At 37.9% G+C, this 25,619-nt stretch overlaps 1 protein-coding gene across 1 annotated transcript; it reads left to right on the forward strand.

Annotated features, from left to right (window-relative positions):
- Positions 1 to 25,520, forward strand: dnai1.2 (dynein, axonemal, intermediate chain 1, paralog 2). Its single transcript, XM_084386511.1, has 18 exons — positions 1 to 145; positions 398 to 466; positions 570 to 665; positions 775 to 855; positions 961 to 1,206; positions 1,432 to 1,491; positions 1,630 to 1,758; positions 1,893 to 1,977; positions 2,090 to 2,207; positions 2,310 to 2,353; positions 2,440 to 2,687; positions 5,867 to 5,956; positions 6,041 to 6,122; positions 9,253 to 9,329; positions 14,796 to 14,944; positions 16,959 to 17,058; positions 20,768 to 20,950; positions 24,921 to 25,520. The coding sequence occupies exons 1-18, from the start codon at positions 104 to 106 to the stop codon at positions 24,999 to 25,001; spliced, it is 1,980 nt and encodes a 659-aa protein (XP_084242637.1). The 5' UTR covers positions 1 to 103; the 3' UTR covers positions 25,002 to 25,520.
- The last annotated feature ends 99 nt before the right edge of the window (positions 25,521 to 25,619 follow it).

Below are 25,619 nucleotides of genomic sequence, written 5' to 3' on the forward strand. Positions count from 1 at the left end.
TGTTTTGTCATTTTAAACGCAACGTTATTTTTACGTTTTAAAAAGCTCCTCAAGTTTCAGAGTATTTTCGACTTCATAACAGATCTTATTGTTAAACAAAAAAATGTCCGTTCCTCACAAAGTTGGGACAGTGAAATCTAAACAGGTAAGTTATGTTACCGATGTTATAGCGAATGCAAATTAATAACTAACGTTAATTGTTATCTACTATTTTAAGTTTACAGCTTTGTCGTTTATTATTATTACGAGACTACATTTTCTGGCTTAATCCATCACTTTCTATCTATAACTTTAACATTTTCATTTTAAACCTTTGGGCTAGGCTTTCTTAAGCCAACATTAGTTTATGCACTGGTGTCAAGACCATAAGGTTGATATTTTCTCTCTTAAAATGCAGGCAACAAATGTTAACACCCAGCCAAAGGCACCTGTGGCAAAGGTTGTCAAAGCTGCTGGAAAGAAGAAGGTAATGTTAGCTTTCAAATCACTTTTCATTCATGTAGAACTGAATTCGTTGTCACATATCTTTCAAAAGGATATTGGGCTTTCAAACCTCTTTTGTCATGTAGGATGAGGAGGAAGCAACAGACACAGCTGAAGGAGAAGAATGGATGCCAGGGAAGACTCTTGTGAAGCCTCCAGACCAGCTGGACTTAACTGAGGAAGTGTGTAAACCTGGAGAGGACCTGTGGTCTGACCCTGCCAACATGATGTGACATTATAGTGATGTTGGGATAATTATTTATACATGTTTCTGTTTCTTGTGTTCATAAGGAGCTCAATGAAGAGATTACCAGAGTACTAACAGCAAACAATCCAAATGCTCCACAGAACGTTGTCAGATACGGTTTCAAAGTAAAATACTGCTGCATCTCTACAACTTTTTGAAATTGTGATCCTTAACCATGATGATTTCTAGTCATCAGCTTAACAAATCACTAAAATCTGTTGTCTTTTCAGGAGGGTTGCTATAAACCTATCATCTTTGTAGATCAGATGGCTATTCACTTTGAACTAGAAGGGAATCTTGTTCACAAGGAATCTGATGAAGGTCGGAGATTGATGGCTAAACAAGCTGAAAGGGAAGATGGCAAAGGAGCCGAGAAGCTAGACAATGTGGCCAAAGCTGGAGAGAAAGAGCGGAAACTCACCAACCAGTTCAACTTCAACGAGAGAGCCTCTCAGACACTAAACAACCCTCCAAGAGTGAGAGGGTTACGTTTCTGAACTTTTATATATGCCATTTGCTTATTGCACGTAGTCATTTAGTAGATGGTTTTTATCAAAAGTGATTTGCTGTACAGGTTTTACAAGGGCAAAATGGGGATTGCTCATAGCTTGTAAGACTATAGTAAGACTTTGTTGCATTTTCAGTTTATGCAAAAGCCACTGTTTTTTAAAAAAAAAAATTATCACAATTATGTTTTGCAGGATATAAGTTGTCAAACAGAGCCTCCTCCTCGTGCAAACTTCTCGGCTACAGCCAATCAGGTGAGAAAATCTTTGCCTTTGCTGGTAAATTATTTTGAGCAACTTTTTTTGTGCTACACCTGCAGTAAACCAGCACTATGTTTATATTACGGTGAATACGGATTCGTAAAATATCAGCAAACACTGCTCTTTCTGCAGTGGGAGATCTATGACTTTTACGTTGAGGAACTTAAGAGGCGAGAGAAAAGTAAAGAGAAGCAAGAAGGCCAGGTCCTAAATAAGGAGGAGGACAAAAGCAAGAAGAAAATGATTCAAGCAGAGACTCAGGTAGCTAGACACAGATTGTAACCAAGTACATACACAATAATCAAGAAAATGACATATGTTTATTTAGTTCAATAGTGTGATTGATTTGTTTGAAGGATTGAGTTAAAGGGGGGAAAAACATGTTGTGCTTATAGAGTGATGACATAACCCAACTAGCTCATGCGGCCAAGATCATTGAGCGTATGGTGAATCAGAATATATTTGATGAGGTTGCACAAGGTAATTATGAAAAAGATTTATTTTTACTTCTGCCCTTTATTGTGGATATCTGACAGATCGACAGAAAAAGAGAGCAATTTTCTGATGTAAACAGCTTATATCCAAATCTCAGATTTCATGTACTTTGAGGATGCAGCTGATGAATTTCGAGGAGAGAAGGGCACTCTTCTCCCGCTGTGGAAACTCCAGTATGATAAAGCTAAAGGACTGTCTGTGACTGCCCTCTGCTGGTGAGTTTCATACTTTATTAAAACAATATGCAGCCATTTAGTGTTTTTTGAGTAAAATAAAAAGCACTTCTTTTAATGACATCTGTATTTGTTTATTTCTAGGAATCCTAAATACAGTGATTTGTTCGCTGTTGGTCTTGGGTCATGTAAGTTTACTATTTTCTTTGAAAGTAAACCTTAGACAAGTAATCATTTGTAAGCATTTGAAATGTGTTTTATCTTACCCCTCAAGATGAATTTATCCAAGAGGAGCGTGGCATGCTTCTCTTTTACACCCTGAAGAACTCCAGTTACCCAGAATTCATCTTCAACACAACCTCAGGTGTAATGTGTGTAGACATCCATGAACAACTGTCCTACCTAGTGGCTGTGGGTTTGCATGACGGTTGTGTTGCAGTGTACAACCTGAAGAAAAAGAGTGATCAGCCCATTTATAACAGCACAGCCAGCTCCGGGAAACACAGAGGCGCTGTGATGCAGGTATGGATGAGGATATATGTCATGGGTAAAATAATAAAGCCAGAAAAATAAGTGCACTCGACTTGACTTGTGCCACAAATAAACAAATAAATATCAAACTGCAATTTTTAATATACTCTTCAGATTGAATTTTACACTAAATAAGATTTTAAAAAATTTCCCTTTTATATACAATTCAGCATACTACATTTTGAATATCAGATGTGGGTTTGATTTTAGAATTTTCTTTCATGTAATGTTACGTCTGTAACGTCGCACCCATAATGTAAAATTAAAGTGTTTACAGGTAACAAAAGGGCACAAAATGTTCATTGCATGTTACATTTATACACAAGTTACATTTAAAAGTAAACATTGCACTGAAACGTTTGGACATTTTTGCATCAACATTGTATGTGTAGCATAAAACGTTATGGAAGTTACTTGGCCCTGGAATTCACAGACACGTTTAACAAGAGGCTTATAGAGCTTTGCTGTTAACGCTAAGTGTACACAATGCTCTGTCGTACTCTTGTTAATCAGGAAATTGCCAAATGATACAATTTTGTTGAAAACTATCTATTCCCTTTTTTGCAAACAGTAGAACACAGCCATTTTAAAAACTGCTTGTATTGGCACACACCTTATATATGATGTAACAAAACAGCAAATATCTATAAATAATATAATGAGTGTGGTTACATATAATAAGTATAGACCTAAGGTGAACATTTTAAGAACATGTCTGTTTGTGTGTGTCCAATTTTTTTTTCCATGGTAAGGGTGACCTTTGCATGAAATTGCCCATTTATGGTTGCGTAATGGTTACATAATATACACTATTTTTAAAGCTACTGTTCAAATGTTTAGGATCAGTTAGAGTTTTTTTTTCTCTGACAGATTTTGAACTTTCAATTCATCAAAGAATACTTCCACAAAAATATTAAGTAGTACAACTGTTTCCAACATTAAGTATACTAGTGCAAAATACCCGTGAAAAATCCGTTTTTGTGTGTGTTTTTAGTAATTGTTGGTTTGGTGTGTTTGAGTGCTCATTGTTACAATTACACAGCAAAAGTTCAGTGACAATTTAATTTGTGCATGGTAGAAAGCACAAAGTGAACTCTGAGAAAACGCTATGCTTGAGCAAACAGCCTATTGTGAATAGGCTACTACAAATGATGCCCGTGAAAGAGACTGTGAACGCATTGAATATGATATGTTTAGCTGGTGAATAGCATAGGCTACTATTACACAATCGCGATAACGTTAAGCGCACCAGAATGAAATATAATATTCAGAAGTAAACAATATTCAGAAGTAAATAGCATAGCTGACTTACAGATTCAGATAACGTCCACAGATGAATAAGCGCGTCGTGATTCAGGGAGCAGTGCAAAGTGCCCGTGCAAAATCAGTTTTTGTGTGTGTTTTTAGTAATTGTTGGTTTGGTGTGTTTGAGTGCTTATTGTTACAATACAGATTTCAGGGAGCAGGCTACACAGTGAACTCCGAAAAAATGCTACGCTTGAGCAAACAGTTTGTGAATAGGTTACTACAAATGATGGCTGTGAATAAAATATAATATTCAGTTTTCAGAAGTAAACAGTGTAGCTGACAGAGTGTTTATATCAGAATGTTTATTTTTAAACCACAACCTTCTTGGGGCTTCTTTGACCGATACAACCCTCTAATGTCAGAATGTTTATTTTTAAACCACAACACGATATCTTTTGCATTTCTCATCCAAACAACGTCAAACTTGGCACTGCACTTACTCGTGCCCGTAGCAAGACACCTGTCGAGTTTGAAATCCATCGGACTAACGGTTCGAGAGATATGCAAAATCCGTTTTTGAGTGTGTATTTAGTAATTAGTTGGTTTGGTGTGTTTGAGTTCTCATTGTTACTATTACACAGCAAAAGTTCAGTGACATTTTTATTTGTGCATGGTAGAAAGCACACAGTGAACTCCGAGAAAACGCTATGCTTGAGCAAACAGTTTGTGAATAGGCTACTACAAATGATGGCCGTGAAAGAGACTGTGAACGCATTGAATAGGATATGTTTAGTTGGTGAATAGCATATGCTACTATTACACAGTAGCGATAACGTTAAGCGATAACGTAATGAAATATAATATTCAGAAGTAAACAGCATAGCTGACTTACAGATTCAGTTAACATCCACAAATGAATAAGCGCGTCGATTCAGGGAGCAGTGCAAAGTGCCCGTGCAAAATCAGTTTTTGTGAGCTGATCGGCGTCAAAAAAGTTCAGGAGATATTTCTTAGCGATGGCTGATTCCAACAGTTTCAATATGATAAAAAATAACTTTTATATTGATTCAATGGATTAATTGCATTTTGAAGAAAAAAAAAAGTGTCATGAATTTATTGCATTTTTTGGGGAAAATTATTGCATTTTTGGGAAAAAAAAAGATTTGAATTTTTTATGTTATTATAACCTAAAGATGCTATGTGAAAGTTTGAAACAGAAAATAGTGGTTTTCATCTTGCCACTTTCTTGGTAAAGAAAACACATTTTTACTCAAATTAATCAAAATGGATTTATCACGTTCTGGAACCAAACTATAATATTCAGAAGTAAACAGTGTAGAATAAACATTCTGAGTGTTTATGTCAGAATGTTTATTTTTAAACCACAACCTTCTTGGGGCTTCTTTGACCGATACAACCCTCTAATGTCAGAATGTTTATTTTTAAACCACAACCTTTTAAAAATGATATATTTACCGATATCTTTAGCATTTCTCATCCAAACAACGTCAAACTTGGCACTGCACTTACTCGTGAACGTAGCGAGACACCTGTCAAGTTTGAAATCCATCGGACTAACGGTTCGAGAGATATGTGGTTAACAGACACACAGACAGACAGACGTTCCTGTAATGTATAGATAGATTTCCACCAAATCAGTATATTAAAATGATTTCAGAAGAATCATTTGATGCTGGAGACTGGAATAGTGGCTATTAATGGCTGTTTCATATTTATTGTTTTACTGTATTTTTGATTAAATAAATATAGCCTTGGTGAGCATAAGAGGCTTCTTTCAAAAACAATAAAATATCTTACCGACCCCAAACTTTTGAATGTTAGTGCACTTAAAAATAGATACAGATTTTTATCCAGTGCTTGTTGTGGGATATAGTTTTTGTGTTTCATTGTCTTCGTTATAGGTGAAGTGGCAGAAAGACGATTTGGACAGTAATCACAACTTCATCTCTGTGTCCGCTGATGGACGAGTGGTGTCTTGGACTCTGGTAAAGGTACAGAAGGAAATATCTAATAGTTGATTCTAAAACAGGTCATTATTATAAGAGGTTAATTGATGCCAATCATTTGGATTTCAGCATGAACTAGTCTTCACAGACATCATCAAACTCCCAGCCACGGACAAAGTTCCTGATGACCTTAAGGATGTCATTGCTACAGGTATGAACCACATTACCACTGGTCAGACATTACACCTTTTAAGTATTTAATACATTAATTCTTCTTCACACAACCAATTTGAGCACAATTATGTTGATAAAAAATGTGATGATGATGTGAGTGGGGTTTTTCTCTCAGTATAAGGACAAAGGCTGTGCTATATGTTGTGCCTTCAACCTCTTCAGCTGTGACTATATTTACAATTTAGTACAAGAAATGTAATCACAGACACAGAAATCAGCAATAATTCACTAATTTTATGCACATAATATTAGATGTAAAGATGTTTTTCCCACCGGCCTGCACATTAGCATTTACATTTTGTATGACAGTGCTTCATTCATGGTGATATTTCACCTGTTGAGATAATAATTCAATTTCACCATGAAAAGAATGTAAATTACTTCAGTTAAATGTTTGAATCTGGTTTTAGCTTCTCGTCAGTTCCATTTATTTTCAGATTGTTTTTTAGAAATCAGACAGAACAGAAAGAAACTGTTAAAATGGCGAATTGAATAAACTAGTGCAAAATGCCTGTGCAAAATCAGTTTTTGTGTGTGTTTTTAGTAATTGCTGGTTTGGTGTGTTTGAGTGCTTATTGTTACATTTACACAGCAAAAATTCAGTGACATTTTTATTTGTGCATGGTAGAAAGCACACAGTGAACTCCGAGAAAACGATATGCTTGAGCAAACATTTGGTGAATAGGCTACTACAAATGATGCCGGTGAAAGAGACTGTGAACGCATTGAATAGGATATGTTTAGTTGGTGAATAGCATAGGCTACTATTACACAGTAGCGATAATGTTAAGCACACCAGAATGAAATATAATATTCAGAAGTAAACAGCATCGCTGACTTACAGATTCAGTTAACATCCACAAATGAATAAGCGCGACAATTCAGGGAGCAGTGAACTACACAGTGAACTCGACGATTCAGGGAGCAGGCTATACAGTGAACTCCGAAAAAATGCTACACTTGAGCAAACAGTTTGTGAATAGGTTACTACATGGCCGTGAATAAAATATAATATTCAGAAGTAAACAGTGTAGCTGACGGAGTGTTTATGTCAGAATGTTTATTTTTAAACCACAACCTTCTTGGGGCTTCTTTGACCGATACAACCCTCTAATGTCAGAATGTTTATTTTTAAACCACAACCTTCTAAGTGCTTCTTTTACCGATACTAGTGCAAAATGCCCGTGCAAAATCAGTTTTTGTGTGTGTTTTTAGTAATTGTTGGTTTGGTGTGTTTGAATGCTCATTGTTACAATTACACAGCAAAAGTTCAGTGACATTTTTATTTGTGCATGGTAGAAAGCAAATACTGATACTGACATAATGACATATAAATGTGGAAAATTGAATTACACGATTCAGGGAGCAGGCTACACAGTGAACTCCGTGAAAACACTACTTAAGCTCCGCTGCTTTCTTCGACCCTCTCTGTTTCTGGTCCTGGGCTGTGCTCACTCAGTGTGCAGTGTGAGAGGGGGAGTGGCCAGCAGCTAGAGCGGCAAAAGCCAGTGTGTGCTTCTTTTACCGATATATATATTTATCGATATCTTTTGCATTTCTAATCCAAACAACGTCAAACTTGGCACTGCACTTACTCGTGCCTGTAGCAAGACAACTGTCAAGTTTGAAATCCATCGGACTAACGGTTCGAGAGATATGCGAATAACACACACACACACACACACACACACACACAGACAGACAGAAAGATGTTCCTGTAATTTATAGATAGATATAATATACAGAAGTAAACAGCATAGGTGACTTACAGATTCAGTTAACATCCACAAATGAATAAGCATGAAGATTCAGGGAGCAGGCTACACAGTGAACTCAACGATTCAGGGAGCAGGCTACACAGTGAACTCGACGATTCAGGGAGCAGGCTACACAGTGAACTCAACGATTCAGGGAGCAGGCTACACAGTGAACTCGACGATTCAGGGAGCAGGCTACACGGTGAACTCGACGATTCAGGGAGCAGGCTACACAGTGAACTCAACGATTCAGGGAGCAGGCTACACAGTGAACTCAGCGATTCAGGGAGCAGGCTACAGAGTGAACTCCGAAAAAATGGTACGTTTGAGCGAACAGTTTGTGAATCGGTTACTATAAATGATGGCCGTGAATAAAATATAATATTCAGAAGTAAACACTGTAGCTGACAGTGTTTATGTAAGAAAATGTTTATGTTTATGCACAAAATGCCTGTGCAAAATAATTTTTTGTGTGTGTTTTTAGCAATTGTTGGTTTGGTGTGTTTGAGTGCTCACTGTTACAATTACACAGCAAAAGTTCAGTGACATTTTTATTTGTGCATAGAAAGCACACGTGAATGAACTCCGAGAAAACACTATGCTTGAGCAAACAGTTTGTGAATAGGCAACTACAAATGATGCCCGTGAAAGAGACTGTGTACGCATCGAATAGGATATGTTTAGTTGGTGAATAGCATATGCTACTATTACACAGTAGCGATAACGTTAAGCGCACCAGAATGAAATATAATATTCAGAAGTAAACAGCATAGCTGACTTACAGATTCAGTTAACATCCACAAATGAATAAGCGCTTCGATTCAGGGAGCAGTGCAAAGTGCCCGTGCAAAATCAGTTTTTGTGTGTGTTTTTAGTAATTGTTGGTTTGGTGTATTTGAGTGCTCATTGTTACAATTACACAGCAAAAGTTCAGTGACATTTTTATTTTTGCATGGTTGAAAGCAAATACTGATACTGACATAATGACATACAATAAATGTGGAAAATTGCACTACACGATTCAGGGAGCAGGCTACACAGTGAACTCCAAGAAAACGCTACTTAAGCTTCGCTGCTTTCTTCGACCCTCTTTAATTTCTAATCCAAACAACGTCAAACTTGGCACTGCACTTACTCATGCCCGTAGCGAGACACCTGTCAAGTTTGAAATCCGTCGGACTAACGGTTCGAGAGATATGCGAATAACAGACATACAGATACACAGACAGACACACTGACAGACAGACAGACGTTTCTGTAATTTATAGATAGATGTTCTAATGGTGTAAAAAAAAAAATCCATGCATTAATGTATTATCCTCACTGAAGATATTTTGTTTGTGGTTCTAGCTGGAACATCTTTGGACTTTCATAAACAAAAGGACTACCATTTTCTTGTTGCCACTGAAGCTGGAAAGATTCACAAGGTAATTTATATTCCATACACACACATATATATATATATGTATATTCCGCATTAACAAATGCCCTGTGAACATCTTGTTCTCTGAAGATCTTCAGTCTTGAGTCATCTCATTATTCTTCTGTGTTTGAATCTGGGAGTAGTACAGTAGCTTGTTGTGTTTGTGGTGGTTGTATCCCGCTGGGCCGTCACTGTTTATATAATACCCCTGTCCTCAAACAGAGAGGAAGTGTTCTTATTGGCTGTCTGTCTCTGCACCGCTATCACAGCAGAACTGGCGGCACCAGCTAATAACATTCTGTCTCTGTCTCTCTTTCTTTATTTGTATTTTTCACTCTGCTGGCAAGGGGTAGACTAGCATTCAAACTATTCATTTTGACAGGCCAGATGACTTATTTTATTCTAAATTATAAACATCACATGCAAACACATGTTCTCCTTTTAAATTTCACTCCTACTGACTCCAACATCCCTCCACTTCTACAAAACACACTCACACACGTTTAATTAACTATCTAAATGGGGACATTCCATAGACTTCTATTGTTTGTATATACAGTTAGTTATAAATACTATAACCTAACGTTATCCCACACCCTAACCTTAAAATTAGCATTTCTTCTTTTCTGACAATTTTTTTAAGACTAAGGAAATTAAGGAAATTACTTTTATTTATTTTTACAAATAAATATGTCTCCAAAATGTGGTTTTGTCATATTTAGTTCACTTATGAGTACAAATTTGCCTCAGAAATATGATCAAGTAGGTACACACACACGCACACACACACACACAATTCTGTTAATTCCACTTATCAAACCAGAGGTATTTGCCATGTGCATGCATTACGGAAATAAGGTTCTATGTGGCATGCTAATGCAAAAGCCCTTAAAGCTATACAGACGCTGAAGGATTTATGATTTATCTTCTCCCTGACATTAGCAGACCTTCTCTGTCTGTAAGCAGACTGTGCTATCACACATTCCCACAATGCCCATCTTTAATGAGAGATTTAAGGTCTAAGCACCAAGGCGCACTTTCTACTTTTTGGCCTTCATATAAAAATGGCATGTCTCTACAAAATCAGTTCAGCACAGGTCAACTAAAGCGACTCACTATCAGAACGCTATCTGATGTTGCTTTCTGCTGTATTCTGATACTTACTAAAACCTGCTGTCCTGTTGTACAGCCGTGGCAAAAAGTATTGTCAGCGACAAATTTTGTTTTGCAAAGGTCAGTATTTGTAGATCATTTTTTCACATGTTTCTATGGTATACTGTAAAATAATGATAAGCATTTCATAAGTTTTTAAAGCTTTTATTGGCAAAAAAAGAGTCAATATTTACAGTGTTGATTCTTCATCTTTATAACCTCTGCAATTTGCTCTGGCATGCTGAATATCAGCTTCTGGGCCAAATTCTGATTGATGGTGATCCATTCTTGCCTTATTAGCGCTTGAAGTTGATCACAATTTGTGGGCTTCTGCTTGTCCACTCACTTTTTGTGGATTGACCACAGATTCTTTATGGCAGGGAGCTTTATCCCATTAGGAGTCAAGTCAAGTCATCTTCATTTATATAGCGCTTTTAACAATGTAGATTGTTTCAAAGCAGCTTTACAGTGATAATAGGAAATTAAAGTAATAGAGATTGTTTTGGCTTTATAGCAGCTCTAGAATAAAGTTATTGTCCAGCTGAAGTTAGTTTTGATTGATTCACTTCCATCGCATCGATCATTAATTATTAACTTAGAAGCCGCTTACACGACGCCGTTTTAACAGAAAACTCTTAAGTTCTCTCTACGCAAACTTTACAAACGCGAACCTGTGAGAACGCTGATGGCGTGCACATGCATATTACGAGTTCAGTCTATAGGTATGCGCGTTTGAATATATGTGCACAGGCGTGTAGTCCTTCCCTACAAACCAACCATCAACAAACCACCTGTCTGGCCTTAAAATTTATAATACAGAATTTTCACTGCTTCCGCATAGCCACGCTAACCGGAATTATCCCGACAATGCTTCATTTGTACAGAGGTAAAGGGAAGGGAAGGTGTCCTTCACAGAGGAGAGACTAGTTGACACTTTAGGACTGCGTTGTCGTCGCGTCCAGGCGCAGGTCCTTCATCAGATCTGGATACAGCCTTGATCTGGTGGACTGCGGTAAACCTTGGGATAAACAGAGAGACTAATATTAGTGTAGACGCCATTCTTCTTAAGATGTAACGAGTAAATCAGGATTTTTGGCAAGTGTTCCCGGTTCCGGCTGACCTAATCTATGCAGCCTAATATTGAATAATAGAAGTCTATAATGTGTTATATGTATGCTAGAGATGTGTTTTTAGTCTAGCTTTGAACTGACAGAGTGTGTCTGCTCTACGTACAATGTTAGGAAGACTGTTCCAAAGTTTTGGTGCTAAATAAGAAAAGGATCTACCGCCAGCAGTCGATTTTGATATTCTAGTTATTCTCAACTGGCCGGAATTTTGAGATCGCAATAGACGTGAAGGACTATAATGCGTTAAAAGCTTGCTCAAGTACTGCGGAGCTAAACCATTTAGTGCTTTGTAAGTAATCAGTAATATTGAAAAATAAATTTTGTGAATTGGTAGGATTCGTCAGGGTGTGAAGAAATATAGAGCTGAGTATCATCAGCATAAGAGTGAAAACTAATGCCATGCTTCCTAATGATATCTCCTAAGGGTAGCATGTACAGAGTGAACAGCAACGGCCCTAGTACTGAGCCTTGTGGTACTCCATACTGAACTTTTGATCGATATGACATCTCTTCATTTACTGCTACAAAAAGGAGTGGTGCGAGTAGAACCGGACGGGTTACATTGGTGCCATGACCTGGATGGGAGTAAGGTTTAGGGGGGTGAGTGTAATGGAGGCCAGCTAGTAAGAGCTGTGCGAGTAAACCTCCCTGCCCTGGCCTCAAGAGGCACACTAGCGACTGATGCTAGAGGCTGCGATTTTCCGTCCTTGTCAGTGCACCCGCCTCCCATGCCAGAAAACGCCAGTTTGAATCCCGTTTGGAGCGGTGCGAGTAGAACCGGAAGGGTTTCATGTACATGTGAAATACTTTTTACAGACAGTTTCCATATGTGTTTGTAGGTAGCCAAATGCACACGAAGGAACGAAACGACACACTAATTGTGATTGGAGTTACTTCTACTTCTCATTAAAAATGTGGACCGAGCCACTTAATAATGAGTCACTCTGAGACCCTGAAAACACTGCTATTACAAGTCGCACACCTGTGTCTCAAAACACGCAGCTCATATTTATATAATTAAATCACTGCCTTTGTAATTTGAAAATCGCACTAAGCAATATCACAATTTCTATTTAATGTTGGTATATCATGCAGCCCTAGACTAGGGCTAAAACCTCAACTGTTTGTGTGTGTGTCAATCACTGAAACGTAAATTTAGCTGCAGCCAAGAGACTTTGCGCGACCCAACTTTTCCCACTCTGCGACCCACAGTTTGAAAACCCCTGCTCTATGGAATTAAGAGCCCGGCACTCCCTTGGATGAAAAGCAACCCCACACACGGATGGTCACTAATTCTAATTCACTGTTGGGATGACACTGGACTCATGGTAGCATTCACCTTTTCTTCTCTGGACAATCGATTTTTTCCAGATGTCCCAAACAGTCGGAAGGGGGCTTCATCAGAGAAAATATCTTTGCACCAGTCTTCTGCGGTCCAATCCTAGTACTTCTACAGAATTTCAGTTTATCCTTGATTTTTCTCTTGTAGAGAAGTTAGCTGCCCTTCTTGACACCAGACTGTTGTCCAAAAGTCTTCGCCTCACTGTGCATGCAGATGCACTCACACCCACCTGCTACTAATACTGAGCAAGCTCTACACTGGTGGTGACACAATTTCGTCGCTGAAACCTTAGGAGGAGACGATTCTTGTTCCTGCTGGACTCTCTAGGGGCCTTAGCCAAGCATGACGCAAGTGTTTTTTGCTAGTTTCAGCCCAACACAGTTATCATTTTCACGTCCTGCGCCACGTTGTTTAAATAGCAAATGCATTTGCACCTATTTATGCGCCCATGGGCGTGCTGGTCTGAAACCGAGGTGTGTTCAGGCGCTGAAATAGACTGCCCCATTGACCAACAAAAACCTGATCTAAAGTCAATGGCGCAATATTTTTTTGTTATTTAAAGAGCGTGTTAGTAATGTGCACAAAACACAAACTAGCCAAATATTAAAAATAAAAGGATTACAATGTAAAAGATTAATATTGTGTACATAAAGATATGGTGGAATTCGGCTTGTCCCGTAGATGGTCTGCTTGCGCGCTCTAACCTCGTCCACGAGCAGATCCGTTTGCGCTCTGAAGACAAATGTCAAATTTTGTCATGTAAATCGCAATCCGCCAAGGTGCGAGCGCAACTGGCTTTTAAAGGGAATGGGAGATGATACTCTGGTTGGTTTATTTCACGTTACGGCCAAAACACACCCATTACTCATTAAGAGAATAGGGATAACCCTTTTAAACCATGCGCCACACTTGCCACATTTTTCTTGTCGTTAAACTAGCAAAAGTGGATTTGGAATCGCCCTAAGTGCAATTGCAACCTGCGCTTTAGACCATGCACTTAGATAGTTAAAATAGGGCCCTATGACGTCCAGACGCCTTCCTCACTGCAGTTGAACCTCTCTCCTTGAAGTTCTTGATGAGTGCAATATTCTTTGCAGCAACGTTCTTAAGGTGCAATATTCTTTGCAGCAATTTCCTTGCATGTGAGGCCTTTTTGATGCACACAACTGAAGATGCAAACTTTGCAAAACACACAATTTATGTCACTGCCAAAACTTTTAGAGGCTATTGTAAAACAGCAACAACTGCTCTGGTTTGGGCATATTGTTAGGAAGTATCATGATTTACTAAGAAATGTTTGGCCAATTACATCATGGTTGGCGCTTGGCAGATGGTCAGAAAAAGCAGAAAACATTGTTTAAGAAATAGAAGATGAATCCAAAACCCAAAGAAAGTATGCTGCTGATCATGCCAGCTCTGTTGTGATGGTATAATTCTCCACTAAAGGGGATACTATACAAAAAAGGATGTTAAAACATGCTTAGATCTTTTGCCTGCCAACACAAGGTTAGGCCATATTTGCACCGCAATGCAGTAAATAATGTGCATCTCCAATTGGACTGGTGCAACTCAGATGATAGCCTTGAAAGAAGAGATAAAAGATTCATCTTCGGATATGATGGACTACAAAAAGCAAGCCAAGTAAACCAGAAACAAAAAAAATTCCAGATGGTGTAAAGGTGCGCTAGTTTTAATCTAAATCTAATCTAAGTCACGGTGGATTCACTAATGTTTTAAAGAAAAATCATTTTTAATGTCACTACTTCTGCAAGTGTCCCACTGTACAAATCAGCATTTTTTTTTTAAATGTAAATGTAACCAATAATAAGTGTATGTTTGTCTTTCACAGGGCTCCAAATACTATTCTAGCAAGTTCATGGAGACGTATGATGCACACTTCATGACAGTTAGTCGTGTGAGGTGGAATCCCTTCCATCCCAATGTCTTCATCTCCTGCGGCTGGGACTGGATGGTGAAAATATGGGATCAGACAATTAAGTAGGAGCACTAGTCCCTACAGCACTATATCTACTGGCAGCATAATTTTGGCAGTAGCTCTCCATTAAGTTTCACAACAAGCAAGCTAGGCTGGCATTGGTATAAAGTAGTGCCTTACTAGGTCAGAAATGCCACCAAAATAAAGAAAGAAAGCCCCTCAAAAGATATGAATTGTCCCTGTATGAGTTCTTGGCAACACTTTACAATAAGGTCTCATTTGTTATCATTAGTAAATGTATTAACTAACATTAACTAACCATGAGCAATACATTTGTTACTGTATTTGTTCATCTTTGTTAATGTTAGTTCATAAAAATCCAGCTGTTCATTGTTTGTTCATGTTACTTCACAGTGCATGTCTAATGTTAACAAATACAACTTCTGATTTTAATAATGAATTAGTAAATGTTGAAATTAACATTAACAAAGATTAATAAATGCTGTAGAAGTGCAGATCGTTATTATTTCATGTTAACTAATGTAGTTAACTAATGCTAATAAATGTAACCTTATTGGTTACATTTCTTCTGTTGAAGAATACATTTCTTCTGTGTTACAGAGTTCTTGGTTTTTATATTTATAACATAATGTAGTTAAGCAATTTAACACAAGCCCCAATATATTTTCATGATTTTAGCATGATTGCAAATGTGATATTAATTTTATACAACAGTTTAATAAGCAATTTTTAGACACAATATTGTCATTTTAACGGTTTAGCTCTATTTTGAAAATTAAATATAGCAACAAAACAAAACAGTTGCTTCTCCCAGCAACATTCACACTTGAATCACTTACTAACACTTGCCTTCACCTACTGGCGGTTTTAGTTGCATATGTACTGTATATAAAAAAAAGTATAATTTTTGTGTTGTTCTGTGTTTTTCCAAACGAGTTTCTGTCTTCTGTTGAACACAAAAGAGGATACTTTAAAGAATGTTGGTAATCAAACAGTTGACGGTAGCCACTGACTTCCATAGTAGGAAAAAAATATACTCTTTTGTGTTCAACAGAAGAAAGAAACTCTTGGAACAACTTGAAGGTGTGTAAATGATGATACAATTTTCATTTTTGGGTGAACTATCCTTTTAAGTGGTGTTTTTATATGCAGTATCTCTAAACTGCCAGCAGAGAGCTCTTGTGCTTCACAACAGGTCTTACCTAGGTCAGCAATGGAAATCTGTCTGTTGTCTATCGATCTCCAATTGCAGATCAAGCAATTAGAAATGTGTTCATTTAATAGAAATTTACATTACGGTTTACTTTTCCAATCATACTCAACTTCTGTCATATGAACACATTTCTAATAGCTTATTCTGCCATTAAAATAATTGAACACTTCGGGATGTAAAGCTCTATGGCAGTAAAACAAACCTGGATAGACAACAGATTTCACAAAAGATTGTTCAACATCTGTGACTTCATTCTTTTCACAGACAACAATGTTTACTTTCCCCTTTCCCCTTCAGTTTGTAAAATCAAACACAAATACAATATACGTCTATGGGGCGAGGTATTCCAGGGGGTTTAAAAGCGTGTATTATTGTTAAAGCACTAACACCACTGCATTATATTGATCAAAAGTGACAGAAAATACATTTCTATTTCAAATAAATGCTGTTTATTTTTCAAATGATCAAAGAATCTTAAAAATGAAGATCTCAGATATGATATAAAGAGTATTGTCAGGTCTGGGGCTCAGACAAACGCCAGGAGATAAATTCATTTGTCACCTCAAAATGAGACCCAGACTCCAAACTATTGATTCAGACCCCCTTCCCTTTTTTTCTTAGTGATTGTAACAGTCTTGCCCGGGGAAATCCTGATGAGGTTTTTAAAGATGTCTCACTGTTATATTTCACTTCTTTAGACAGCAGTTACTGACAACTGACAACATTTGAACATTAGATGAATTCAGAATGGGAGCAATGTAGTTTCTGTTAAAGTTTTGTTTTGACTGAATAGTAGCTTGTCTGAAGTATTCTTCATACATGTCTATGCATGTCTCTCACAGGTCTCCCATTTTCACTTTTGAACTGAAAACTTCAGTGACAGATGTGGCCTGGGCTCCATACTCCTCCACTATCTTTGCTGCTATCACCAACGATGGAAAGGTAAACAGCCAACTGACTACTCAAATACAAACACAAATGGTAAAGTGTGGCTTCAAATCATATTTTAATGATAATAACAACAAAAAAGAATAATCCATCCATCCGTTCGCTTGTTCTAATAATAACAATTATTAGAAGGCCCCTTTACTAGCCTCACTAACACCTCCTCCAGAAGCAACCGATTTCCAACCGGTCTCAGTTTCAGTAAGTTAAACTTCGTAACTGTCATGGCACACAGTGCACGTCTTATTGTCTGTCAATTGTGCATAAAAATCAATAATCAACTTTGGAGTGTGTGATTCACACACGGGATATTCACACACACGCCCCCTTATGAGGGAATTTAATGACTGCTAATAAAACACAGTAGCAGGCTGACAGTGGGACGTCTTTCCAACAGTGCTTGACTGCACCTGTAAGCTCCAGCACACACAAACACTCACACTCTCACTCTGCTTGTGTGAGACAAAAGCCACGACATCCATCCTGTGGCCCATCATTAGCAATTAGTTTCAAATCACACAGCTGGTCTCAAGCACTTGTCTAAGGCTGCTTCAGGCATCACCTGTCACCTGTCATCTTGAATGGTTTGAACTGCCGTGCCATGGTGGCTTTTGCTGTTATTTGCTAACACCGTGTTGCAACACCATGTCATGGTGTTTTGACATTTCAGAGCCACCGAATCACGAATACGAAAAAACGCATGTGAAAATTTCAGACTCAGTGTGCAAGGACCTTTACTCCGACAAGCTAAATTACACCTGCCCTCTACAGGAAGCCCATTACAGCGTGATCCAATAAAGACCACACTCTGTTCCCCAGCAAAACCAAGCAACTTGATTGCTGCTTTACAGCCATTCCAATAGTACAGTGTGTTTATTTATTTACTTACTTTAATTCATTTATTTGTATTTATTAATGTCTGGAAGAATATCCTGTGCTGTTGTAGATCATGTAGAAAAAAAATGTGTCGGGTTGTCGTATTCTAGAAACAAACAATAATGGTACACAAACATATACTCATTCATTTAAAAAAACATAAAACCAAAAGTTACATTTTTAATTGATATGATGATAATAATAATAATTATAATAATAATAATTATTAAATATGAACATGGGGGGAGGGGGCTATATTAGTCAGGTCCTGACAGAAACTGTCACTGTTGCTATTATCATTAATGTAATAAAAAATGCAGAAATGTCCTCCACTTAGAATAGTAGATATCTGTCCTCCAATGGAAACGAACTAAATAAAGTAAAAAAAGCCTATTTTTTGTAAAAAAAAAAAACCGAAAGGATTACATAACCATTACATAATGACAGCAGCTCAATATATGTAACGGGCATCATGTGTGCTACCATCTGCTCTATTGCCCTGACATTGACTTTAAATGTAATCCTACCTGATCTGGCTTGCTTTGGACTTCCTTCTGTGTGATTTGATGTATGCCAGTATAGCACTAGTATTGCTGTGGGCCCTGGGACCTCATTTGTAAAACTGTCCTACATTTGATCTAAGATAAATTACAAATGTGTGTACTTGTGATTCAGAGAAACGAGTATAAGCACAAAAATGTGCATACTGCTCTCTTTCAGATGTGAAATCTAGAAATCGCAAATGATCTTGTCATTGTGTGCACCTGAATGGTTTGAATGGTTTCAAACGCCCCCTAATTAATATCATTAGCATATACTAAAAGAGCACCAGAAAACGTCCAAATCCTTTTCTTGAGAATGGCGAGCCTGCAGTACTTTGACTCTCTGCCACAACCGGGACCGCACGTGGCGCTGAGCACTTTTCCACGTCAAAGACCGTTTTTACAAATCTGAACGTTGTCTGGATTTTAGTGTTCGCACACTCTAAGATCAAATCTGTGCGTATGCACGTTTTATAAATGAAGCCCCAGTTCTCTGCTGCCAGTGGGCTGCCTCAGCTATTTCTAAATGCCATAAAGACATTAATTACAGGCAAACCTACAAAAATAAACATTGCTGACATATCTTTAAATGACAGAACACGGACCAAAATGCTCAATTGCTAATCTTTAAAGGGGCTTCCTTCCTTCAAGCTCTTAGCTCCAAAGATGTTGTGTTAGATTTGGTGTTACTCCTGCAGTTACAGATGGCATCATTAGTCCTGACGTGGTGTGTGTCCTCTGCATCGCTGCGTCAGCTGCCCAGAATATCATCGGTCTGTTAAGATAGATTCGCACTCGCTGACTAATTATGAGCCAATCTGCTTGACAAATATTTACTAATGAGTATCTAAACCTGTGTTCTGTTTCTCCAATCTCCCATCTCTGTCTTTCATCTGCCAGAGCAGAGACCATGCTTAGGTGGGCAGCATGATAGATGATGAATGACAATGAGGATGATGGGAATTATAATCACCCATCCCTCACTCCCTCCTCTCTCTGTATCATTTGGATTTTTCCTAGTGAATATTGCAGAAGATGAAATACTATCATCCACAGACTTCATCTGTCGCCTAGGGCACTGTCATCCGCAGAGAGACTCATTCTTAATCTGCATTTCTGAGAGACATATACATTTAAATATATTTTAATAATTTATTTAATGATACATTTAAATATATCTATTATTCCATATTTATACTACCTCGCTATACATACAGTACTATCATCATCTGCGGTCCGGCCTAGTTTAAGGAACCTTGGGGTGACATTTGATAAATCCCTATCTTTTGAAACCCACATCAAATCACTGACCAAATCCAGTTTTTTCCACTTACGTAACATTAGTAAATTGAGGTCTGTGGTCTCTCACTCAGAACTGGAGATGCTCATTCATGCCTTCATTTCCTCCCGTACTGATTATTGTAACTCACTTTTCTCCTCACTTAGCAAATCTGTTCTTCATCGACTGCAATCTATTAAAAATTCAGCTGCTAGGTTACTTACTAAATCAAATAGGCGCACCCATATCACCCCGATACTTTGCTCCCTTCACTGGCTTCCTGTAAACTACAGGATCCAATTAAAGATTCTAACCATAACCTATAGGGCTTTACATGGCCAGGCCCCTGCTTATCTTGCTGACATAATTCATCTTCATACCCCTCTCCGGTCTCTCAGTTCTAATAACCAAAATCTGCTATCTACGCCACGCACTCGTTTAAAGACATGTGGGGATAGAGCCTTCGCCGCTATGGCACCCAGACTATGGAATGCTTTGCCAACCAGTATTAGGTTTGCTGAGAATGTGGACAAGTGAAGACTCATTTGTTCAGGACAGGTTAGCTTTTGGGTAATCTCTGTCCTTTATATATTGATAATTTTATCTGTTTTATTTGATTTCTTTTAGCCTGTTTTTTATTATGTTTTATTGTCTATTGTAAAGCGCTTTGTGACCTAGTCTATGAAAGGCGCTATATAAATACATTTTACTTACTAACTTACTTACTATCACACAATTAATACGATCCTCCACAGCAGATGGTCTGCATTCTTACACCTCCACAGTCACGCATTCTTGTGCTTAAACATATGAATATATTGAAATGCAAGCATGCACACACAAACTCAAATGCATCTTAGGCTTTCTGACACTCAGAGCCAAAGCAAGAGAATAAATTATAGAGGTGCTAATGTCAGCTTCACACTGAAAACATCAAAACATAAACTGATGCCACATATATTAATGACAAAGACTAAATCTTCCTGTTCCTCTTCTTTTTTTCTCTCAGGTTCATGTGTTCGACCTCAGCATCAACAAATATGAGTCTCTCTGCCAACAAAAAGTGGTGTCCAAGAAGACCAGGCTCTTGCACATTGAATTCAATCCTGTCAATCCCATCATCATCGTGGGCGATGACCGCGGCCATGTCATCAGCCTCAAGCTCTCGCCCAACCTCCACAAGAAACCTAAGGTAAGTGAAGCACTAATAGTATAGGCCTCCAATGAAATCACTTGCTTAATTGATCAGTGCTGTTTCAATCACTGCTGTGCTGAATAATACTTCATGTGCTGAATTGCTATATCTGCATCTTTGTGACTGTTAATCAGGTAGCTCCACCCCCAAACTCACGCCATTGGTTGAATCAGACATTTTGAATTTACACTCCCAATTGTCTCTGCACATTTCAGCAACCAAGAAATTATACATTTCACCTTAAATATTTAATGTACACTACTGTTCAAAAAGTATTTTTGGGATTTGGGGGCTAATTGTTTACTAGCCAAAACTTGACCCCTTGCTATATTTGACCTAATTATCCTGATGAGATTTCCCACTTTCTGTATTTGCTGTAGTCTGTCTTTAATACATGCAGCCCCTTTTTCACATTTTATCATCTTTTGTGTTCTTCATAATTTCCATTCTGCATCTAAAGAAACCAATCCATTGACTGATCATGTATGGAGCCCTTTAGCTTATAAGTAAGATAGTAAATAACAATGGCAGCTCGTAATTAAAAAAGTGCTTAGTGTGGACATGTTCTGTTTGTGATTATATTTGATTGTGCATCATTAGAATGAACCATTTCAGTCAGTGTCACAGGTTGAGTTGCTGTCCTCTAATGCTTTTGATAAGTAAGAAGCTGCCATGGCTGTACTTACCTGCTGGAGTGCAATGTGTTTTAATATGACTTATGAGCATCAGTAATGCACCAGCTTTCCTCAACCTAATGTCATTATTACCTCTGAAAGAGCACACTTTCTCCCCTGATGCAGTGGCTGATCTTAGATGGCTGGGCTAATGAATTTAAACTGACATACATTTCTGGTTTGCCTCATCAAGATGCTTATTTGCATCAAAACTAAACTGCAAAAAAATGATAATAATTGTTTCCAAACAGTTTTCTCCCATTTTCTATTGTTCAGGCGAACTAGTCAGTTCCCCACTATATTACAGATGATCCCAACCCCCGAAGACTAAGTTCTACATTGGGGAAGAGCAAATATATGCAAATATTCAAAACTGTTCAATTCAGATAGTCAAAACTGCTAAATCAACCTATACTTCATTTCCCAAACACATTGTAAGTCTGAGTAAATTGTAGAGACCATTAGAGCCAAAGGATTCTGTGATGTACTTGTGCTTACGATGCTTTTGGTTAACTGTGATCTGGCTGATATATTGCCAGTTTTGAAGGCAAAACGGGGCCAGTTTACATTCTTTGGGAAGTCAATATGAATGGATTACTTATAGTTGTCGCTGGATATCAAAATGAGGTAGGATAAATTATTTGAAATATATATTTTATTTTTATTTATGAAATTATTTGAAATATCTTATATATATGTTTCTTCATGAGCAAAAATAGAGGGGGGATGACACACTTCAACTACAAATCAAATACTTCAAAATAGTATCACAAAATAAAGGAAACAAAAACTAATTCTATAATACAGACCTTTATGAAGGACTGTGATGATATTGATTATTTGGATAAAGTGCTTGACCTTTTCAGGTTTCCAGTTGTGCTAATGTGAGTATTGGTCAATGCTCACTGAAGCCAGACATGTATACCTGTCTACATGTTAAAGCAATGGTGGGACCCATGGGGTGGCGTCTGAAACGGTGACTGAGAGCAGCATGTTCCAAACTCAATAGAATCAGTCAGCTGTTTCCCAGGTCAGGACACTATAACGACACGTATCTCACCTCACATGAGCCTTCAAAATGCTTTTTTCCACCATGTGTCTTTGTGCCGGTGACTTATCAATCACAGTATCCATAATAATCCTGTAGTCAGTTCTCTATTTACAGACTGTTTTAGATTCACCGCATGTATAGTCGGGTCAGTATTCTTTCCTGAGCCCACAGTTTGCTGTCTCAGCTGCTGATTTATTTTCTAATCTATTTCAGTCCACAAGAGTCTTAACAGTCAGCCACTTCTCAGAAAACTCAGCAGTTTTGCATCAGACATTGACCACAATTACAATAAACATTAGAAGTCCTCTTGGCAAGAGAGCCACTTAATAGCAATACAATCTTCCTCTTCTCTTACATAAGAACTCTCTGCTGATTCACAATAATCTACTTCAGATGCCACATTCATTAGGAAATGAGACTCATTTCTGCAACTTCATAAGTAATTTCTGTATTCGAATTGATGAAGAGCTGTTTATACTGTATACACACACACACAACCATTTGGGGGTCTGTAAGTTAAAATAATAATAATAATAATAATTTTAAAGTCTCTTTCATCTATGCAAATAAACTAAGAGAAAAAAGAAAAAGAAACTGCCCTTAACAGAATACTGTATTTTAAAGATCACAAATAAGCTTTACAGATCTTTATTGGAAAGGGCTTGAACAATGTTTTTTGAACATGCTTGTTCAGTGAACCATGAACAATTATAGTAAATTTGCCTGTGGAACAGTCCATAAGACATTAACAGTTCACATGCGCTAGACAATTCACATTTCCAATAACTTAGGACACTAAAGAGAACTTTTTTACTGACTCTGAAAACACCAGAAGAAAGATGCTTAGGGTCCCTGATCACCTGTGTGAACATGCCATAGTCCTGCTGCAGGAGGCATGAGGACTGCAGATGTGTGTATTTGACACACTAAAAAAAATATATTGATTTTATCGTTTCCCCATTCATTTCCAATGTGGGGTCCGGGGAGACCCCGAACAGCCTGACTGTGACTTTTTTTTTCCCACAGTAACATTTAACCAGATATCATTTCAATTTTATTTATTTTTTTGTTTGTAGAGCTAGCAAGTGTCAACAAAGTCATTTAGGGCCATATTTACTGATAAAGCCAGAGCAAACCTTCTCTTGCCTTTAAAAAATTACTGTCAGGACACGCAGTGAAAAATTTGAACATTTTCTATTATTGTTTTATTTTACTTTATTTCAGCTAAGTTCATTTTGGGTCACCAGAGACTCCCAACAGCAGCTGGCGACCACACCAGAATACTGACTGCTACTTTTGATATTGTTCAGTGTCTTAATTGTTGAATATTTTATGCTTATTCCAATATTTACACAAGTTAAGACATTTGCTGAAGAAAAAAAAAGCATTTTTCTGAGTTTATACATATTTGTGCACCTCAAGGCTGAACATTTTCCAAGCTAATGAAGGTCAACAAAGATGGTCTGAAGGTCTTTTTTTTTCTGTTATATATTGTATATTTTCCTCTGTTGAAACTAAGGCAAAGACTAGCATGAAGACAAGTTCTCTGGAGCAAAAAAAACATCCTGTCATTCCCTAAATGCTTAAGTCCCTTTGATTGACATATCTCACTCTCTCTCTCAAATTTATTTCCCTAACAGCGCTTCCTGGTTAGGATTTGATGGATTCTATGAATAGCTGTAACCTTGAGCTACATATTAGAGCTCATTGAAGATCCCTCCACTACAGATCTGTGGATATCTGAACATTAGCATTCTGCTGAGCAAATTTAGCAGATGTTCTTGAAGTGATTACCAGACTCATGATTGCTGAAATTTTGCCTGATGATTGACAGGAACTGGAGAGTGTTTAATTAGTGCAAGTGGATTTCTCTGTTGAGAAGCTGGTCTAGGCTGGTTTAGTTCATTACAGTGTTGGTATGGTCAGCATACATAGTGATGTTTGATTATTCTCCTCCGAGGAAACAATGTGTCACTGTAATCATCTCAGACAAATGTCATGTGAGATTAAAGCGGGTCTCTGATGGTGGCGTTAACGGGTTTTTTCCTGTCACAGCACACAGAGGAAATAACACCTTGCTAACACCTCTCTCATTACCTCAGCCCAGTCGAGATGGAAACGTTTAAATGAGAGCTTCACACTGAGAAGTGTTTGTGATTGTTACTGGCACCCCTGGGTCAGTTCTCTCACTACCAGCAGCTGACTCATCTCATTCTCTTCATTTTTCTCTTTGGCTCTGCAGGAGAAGAAGGGTCAGGAGTTGCCAAAGGGACCGGAGGTGGAAATAGCAAAGATGGAGCAACTGTTAAGCTCGCTGAGATAACCTGGCAAGAGTCATTAGAACTGAGGCAGAGTGAGACCAGGACGACTGCAAATATATATATATATTTATACAACGGTTCTTTCTGTTTCTTGAATCTGACTGGCTGAGAGCCTTTTCCAGCCGTGCGATATTCGCGCAGTAACAGCGCTCTTACCGTTTGTTTCACACTACTTGCGGCGACTGTCATGGTGGTCGAGCAAATCCACCATATTTTTAATAAATACTATTGTTTGTGTCACGAAATGTAGTTTTAAGAGTTTTTTAGGCAAGAATGTAGTTATTTAGACCTCAAGTATGTAACTAACATATAATCTTAATGCCTATTTTACGATCTGTTGAGGCGCTTTCGCAGATGCGAACTCCAGGCCGTCAGCATCCGTCCAGCGATCATGTAGGCCTACCTGCAGAGTTAAACATGAGATATAATTCATTTGGGGTGTATCAAATGGACGATCTTTGGTCTTATTATTCTATTACTTGTTCCAGAGCAAATCGATTTTGGTTAAGGGGAAAATTAAGTTTCATAACTATATTTAGGCTATATTTCACTTGAATCCTGTACTTGCTTGTACGTTTAACGTTAACTGAATTGTTTGCTTGTGTTTATTTCCTTTTGTC

Source organism: Rutilus rutilus (assembly GCF_951802725.1).
Source record: "Rutilus rutilus genome assembly, chromosome: 18".
Classification (NCBI taxonomy): Eukaryota; Metazoa; Chordata; class Actinopteri; order Cypriniformes; family Leuciscidae; genus Rutilus; species Rutilus rutilus.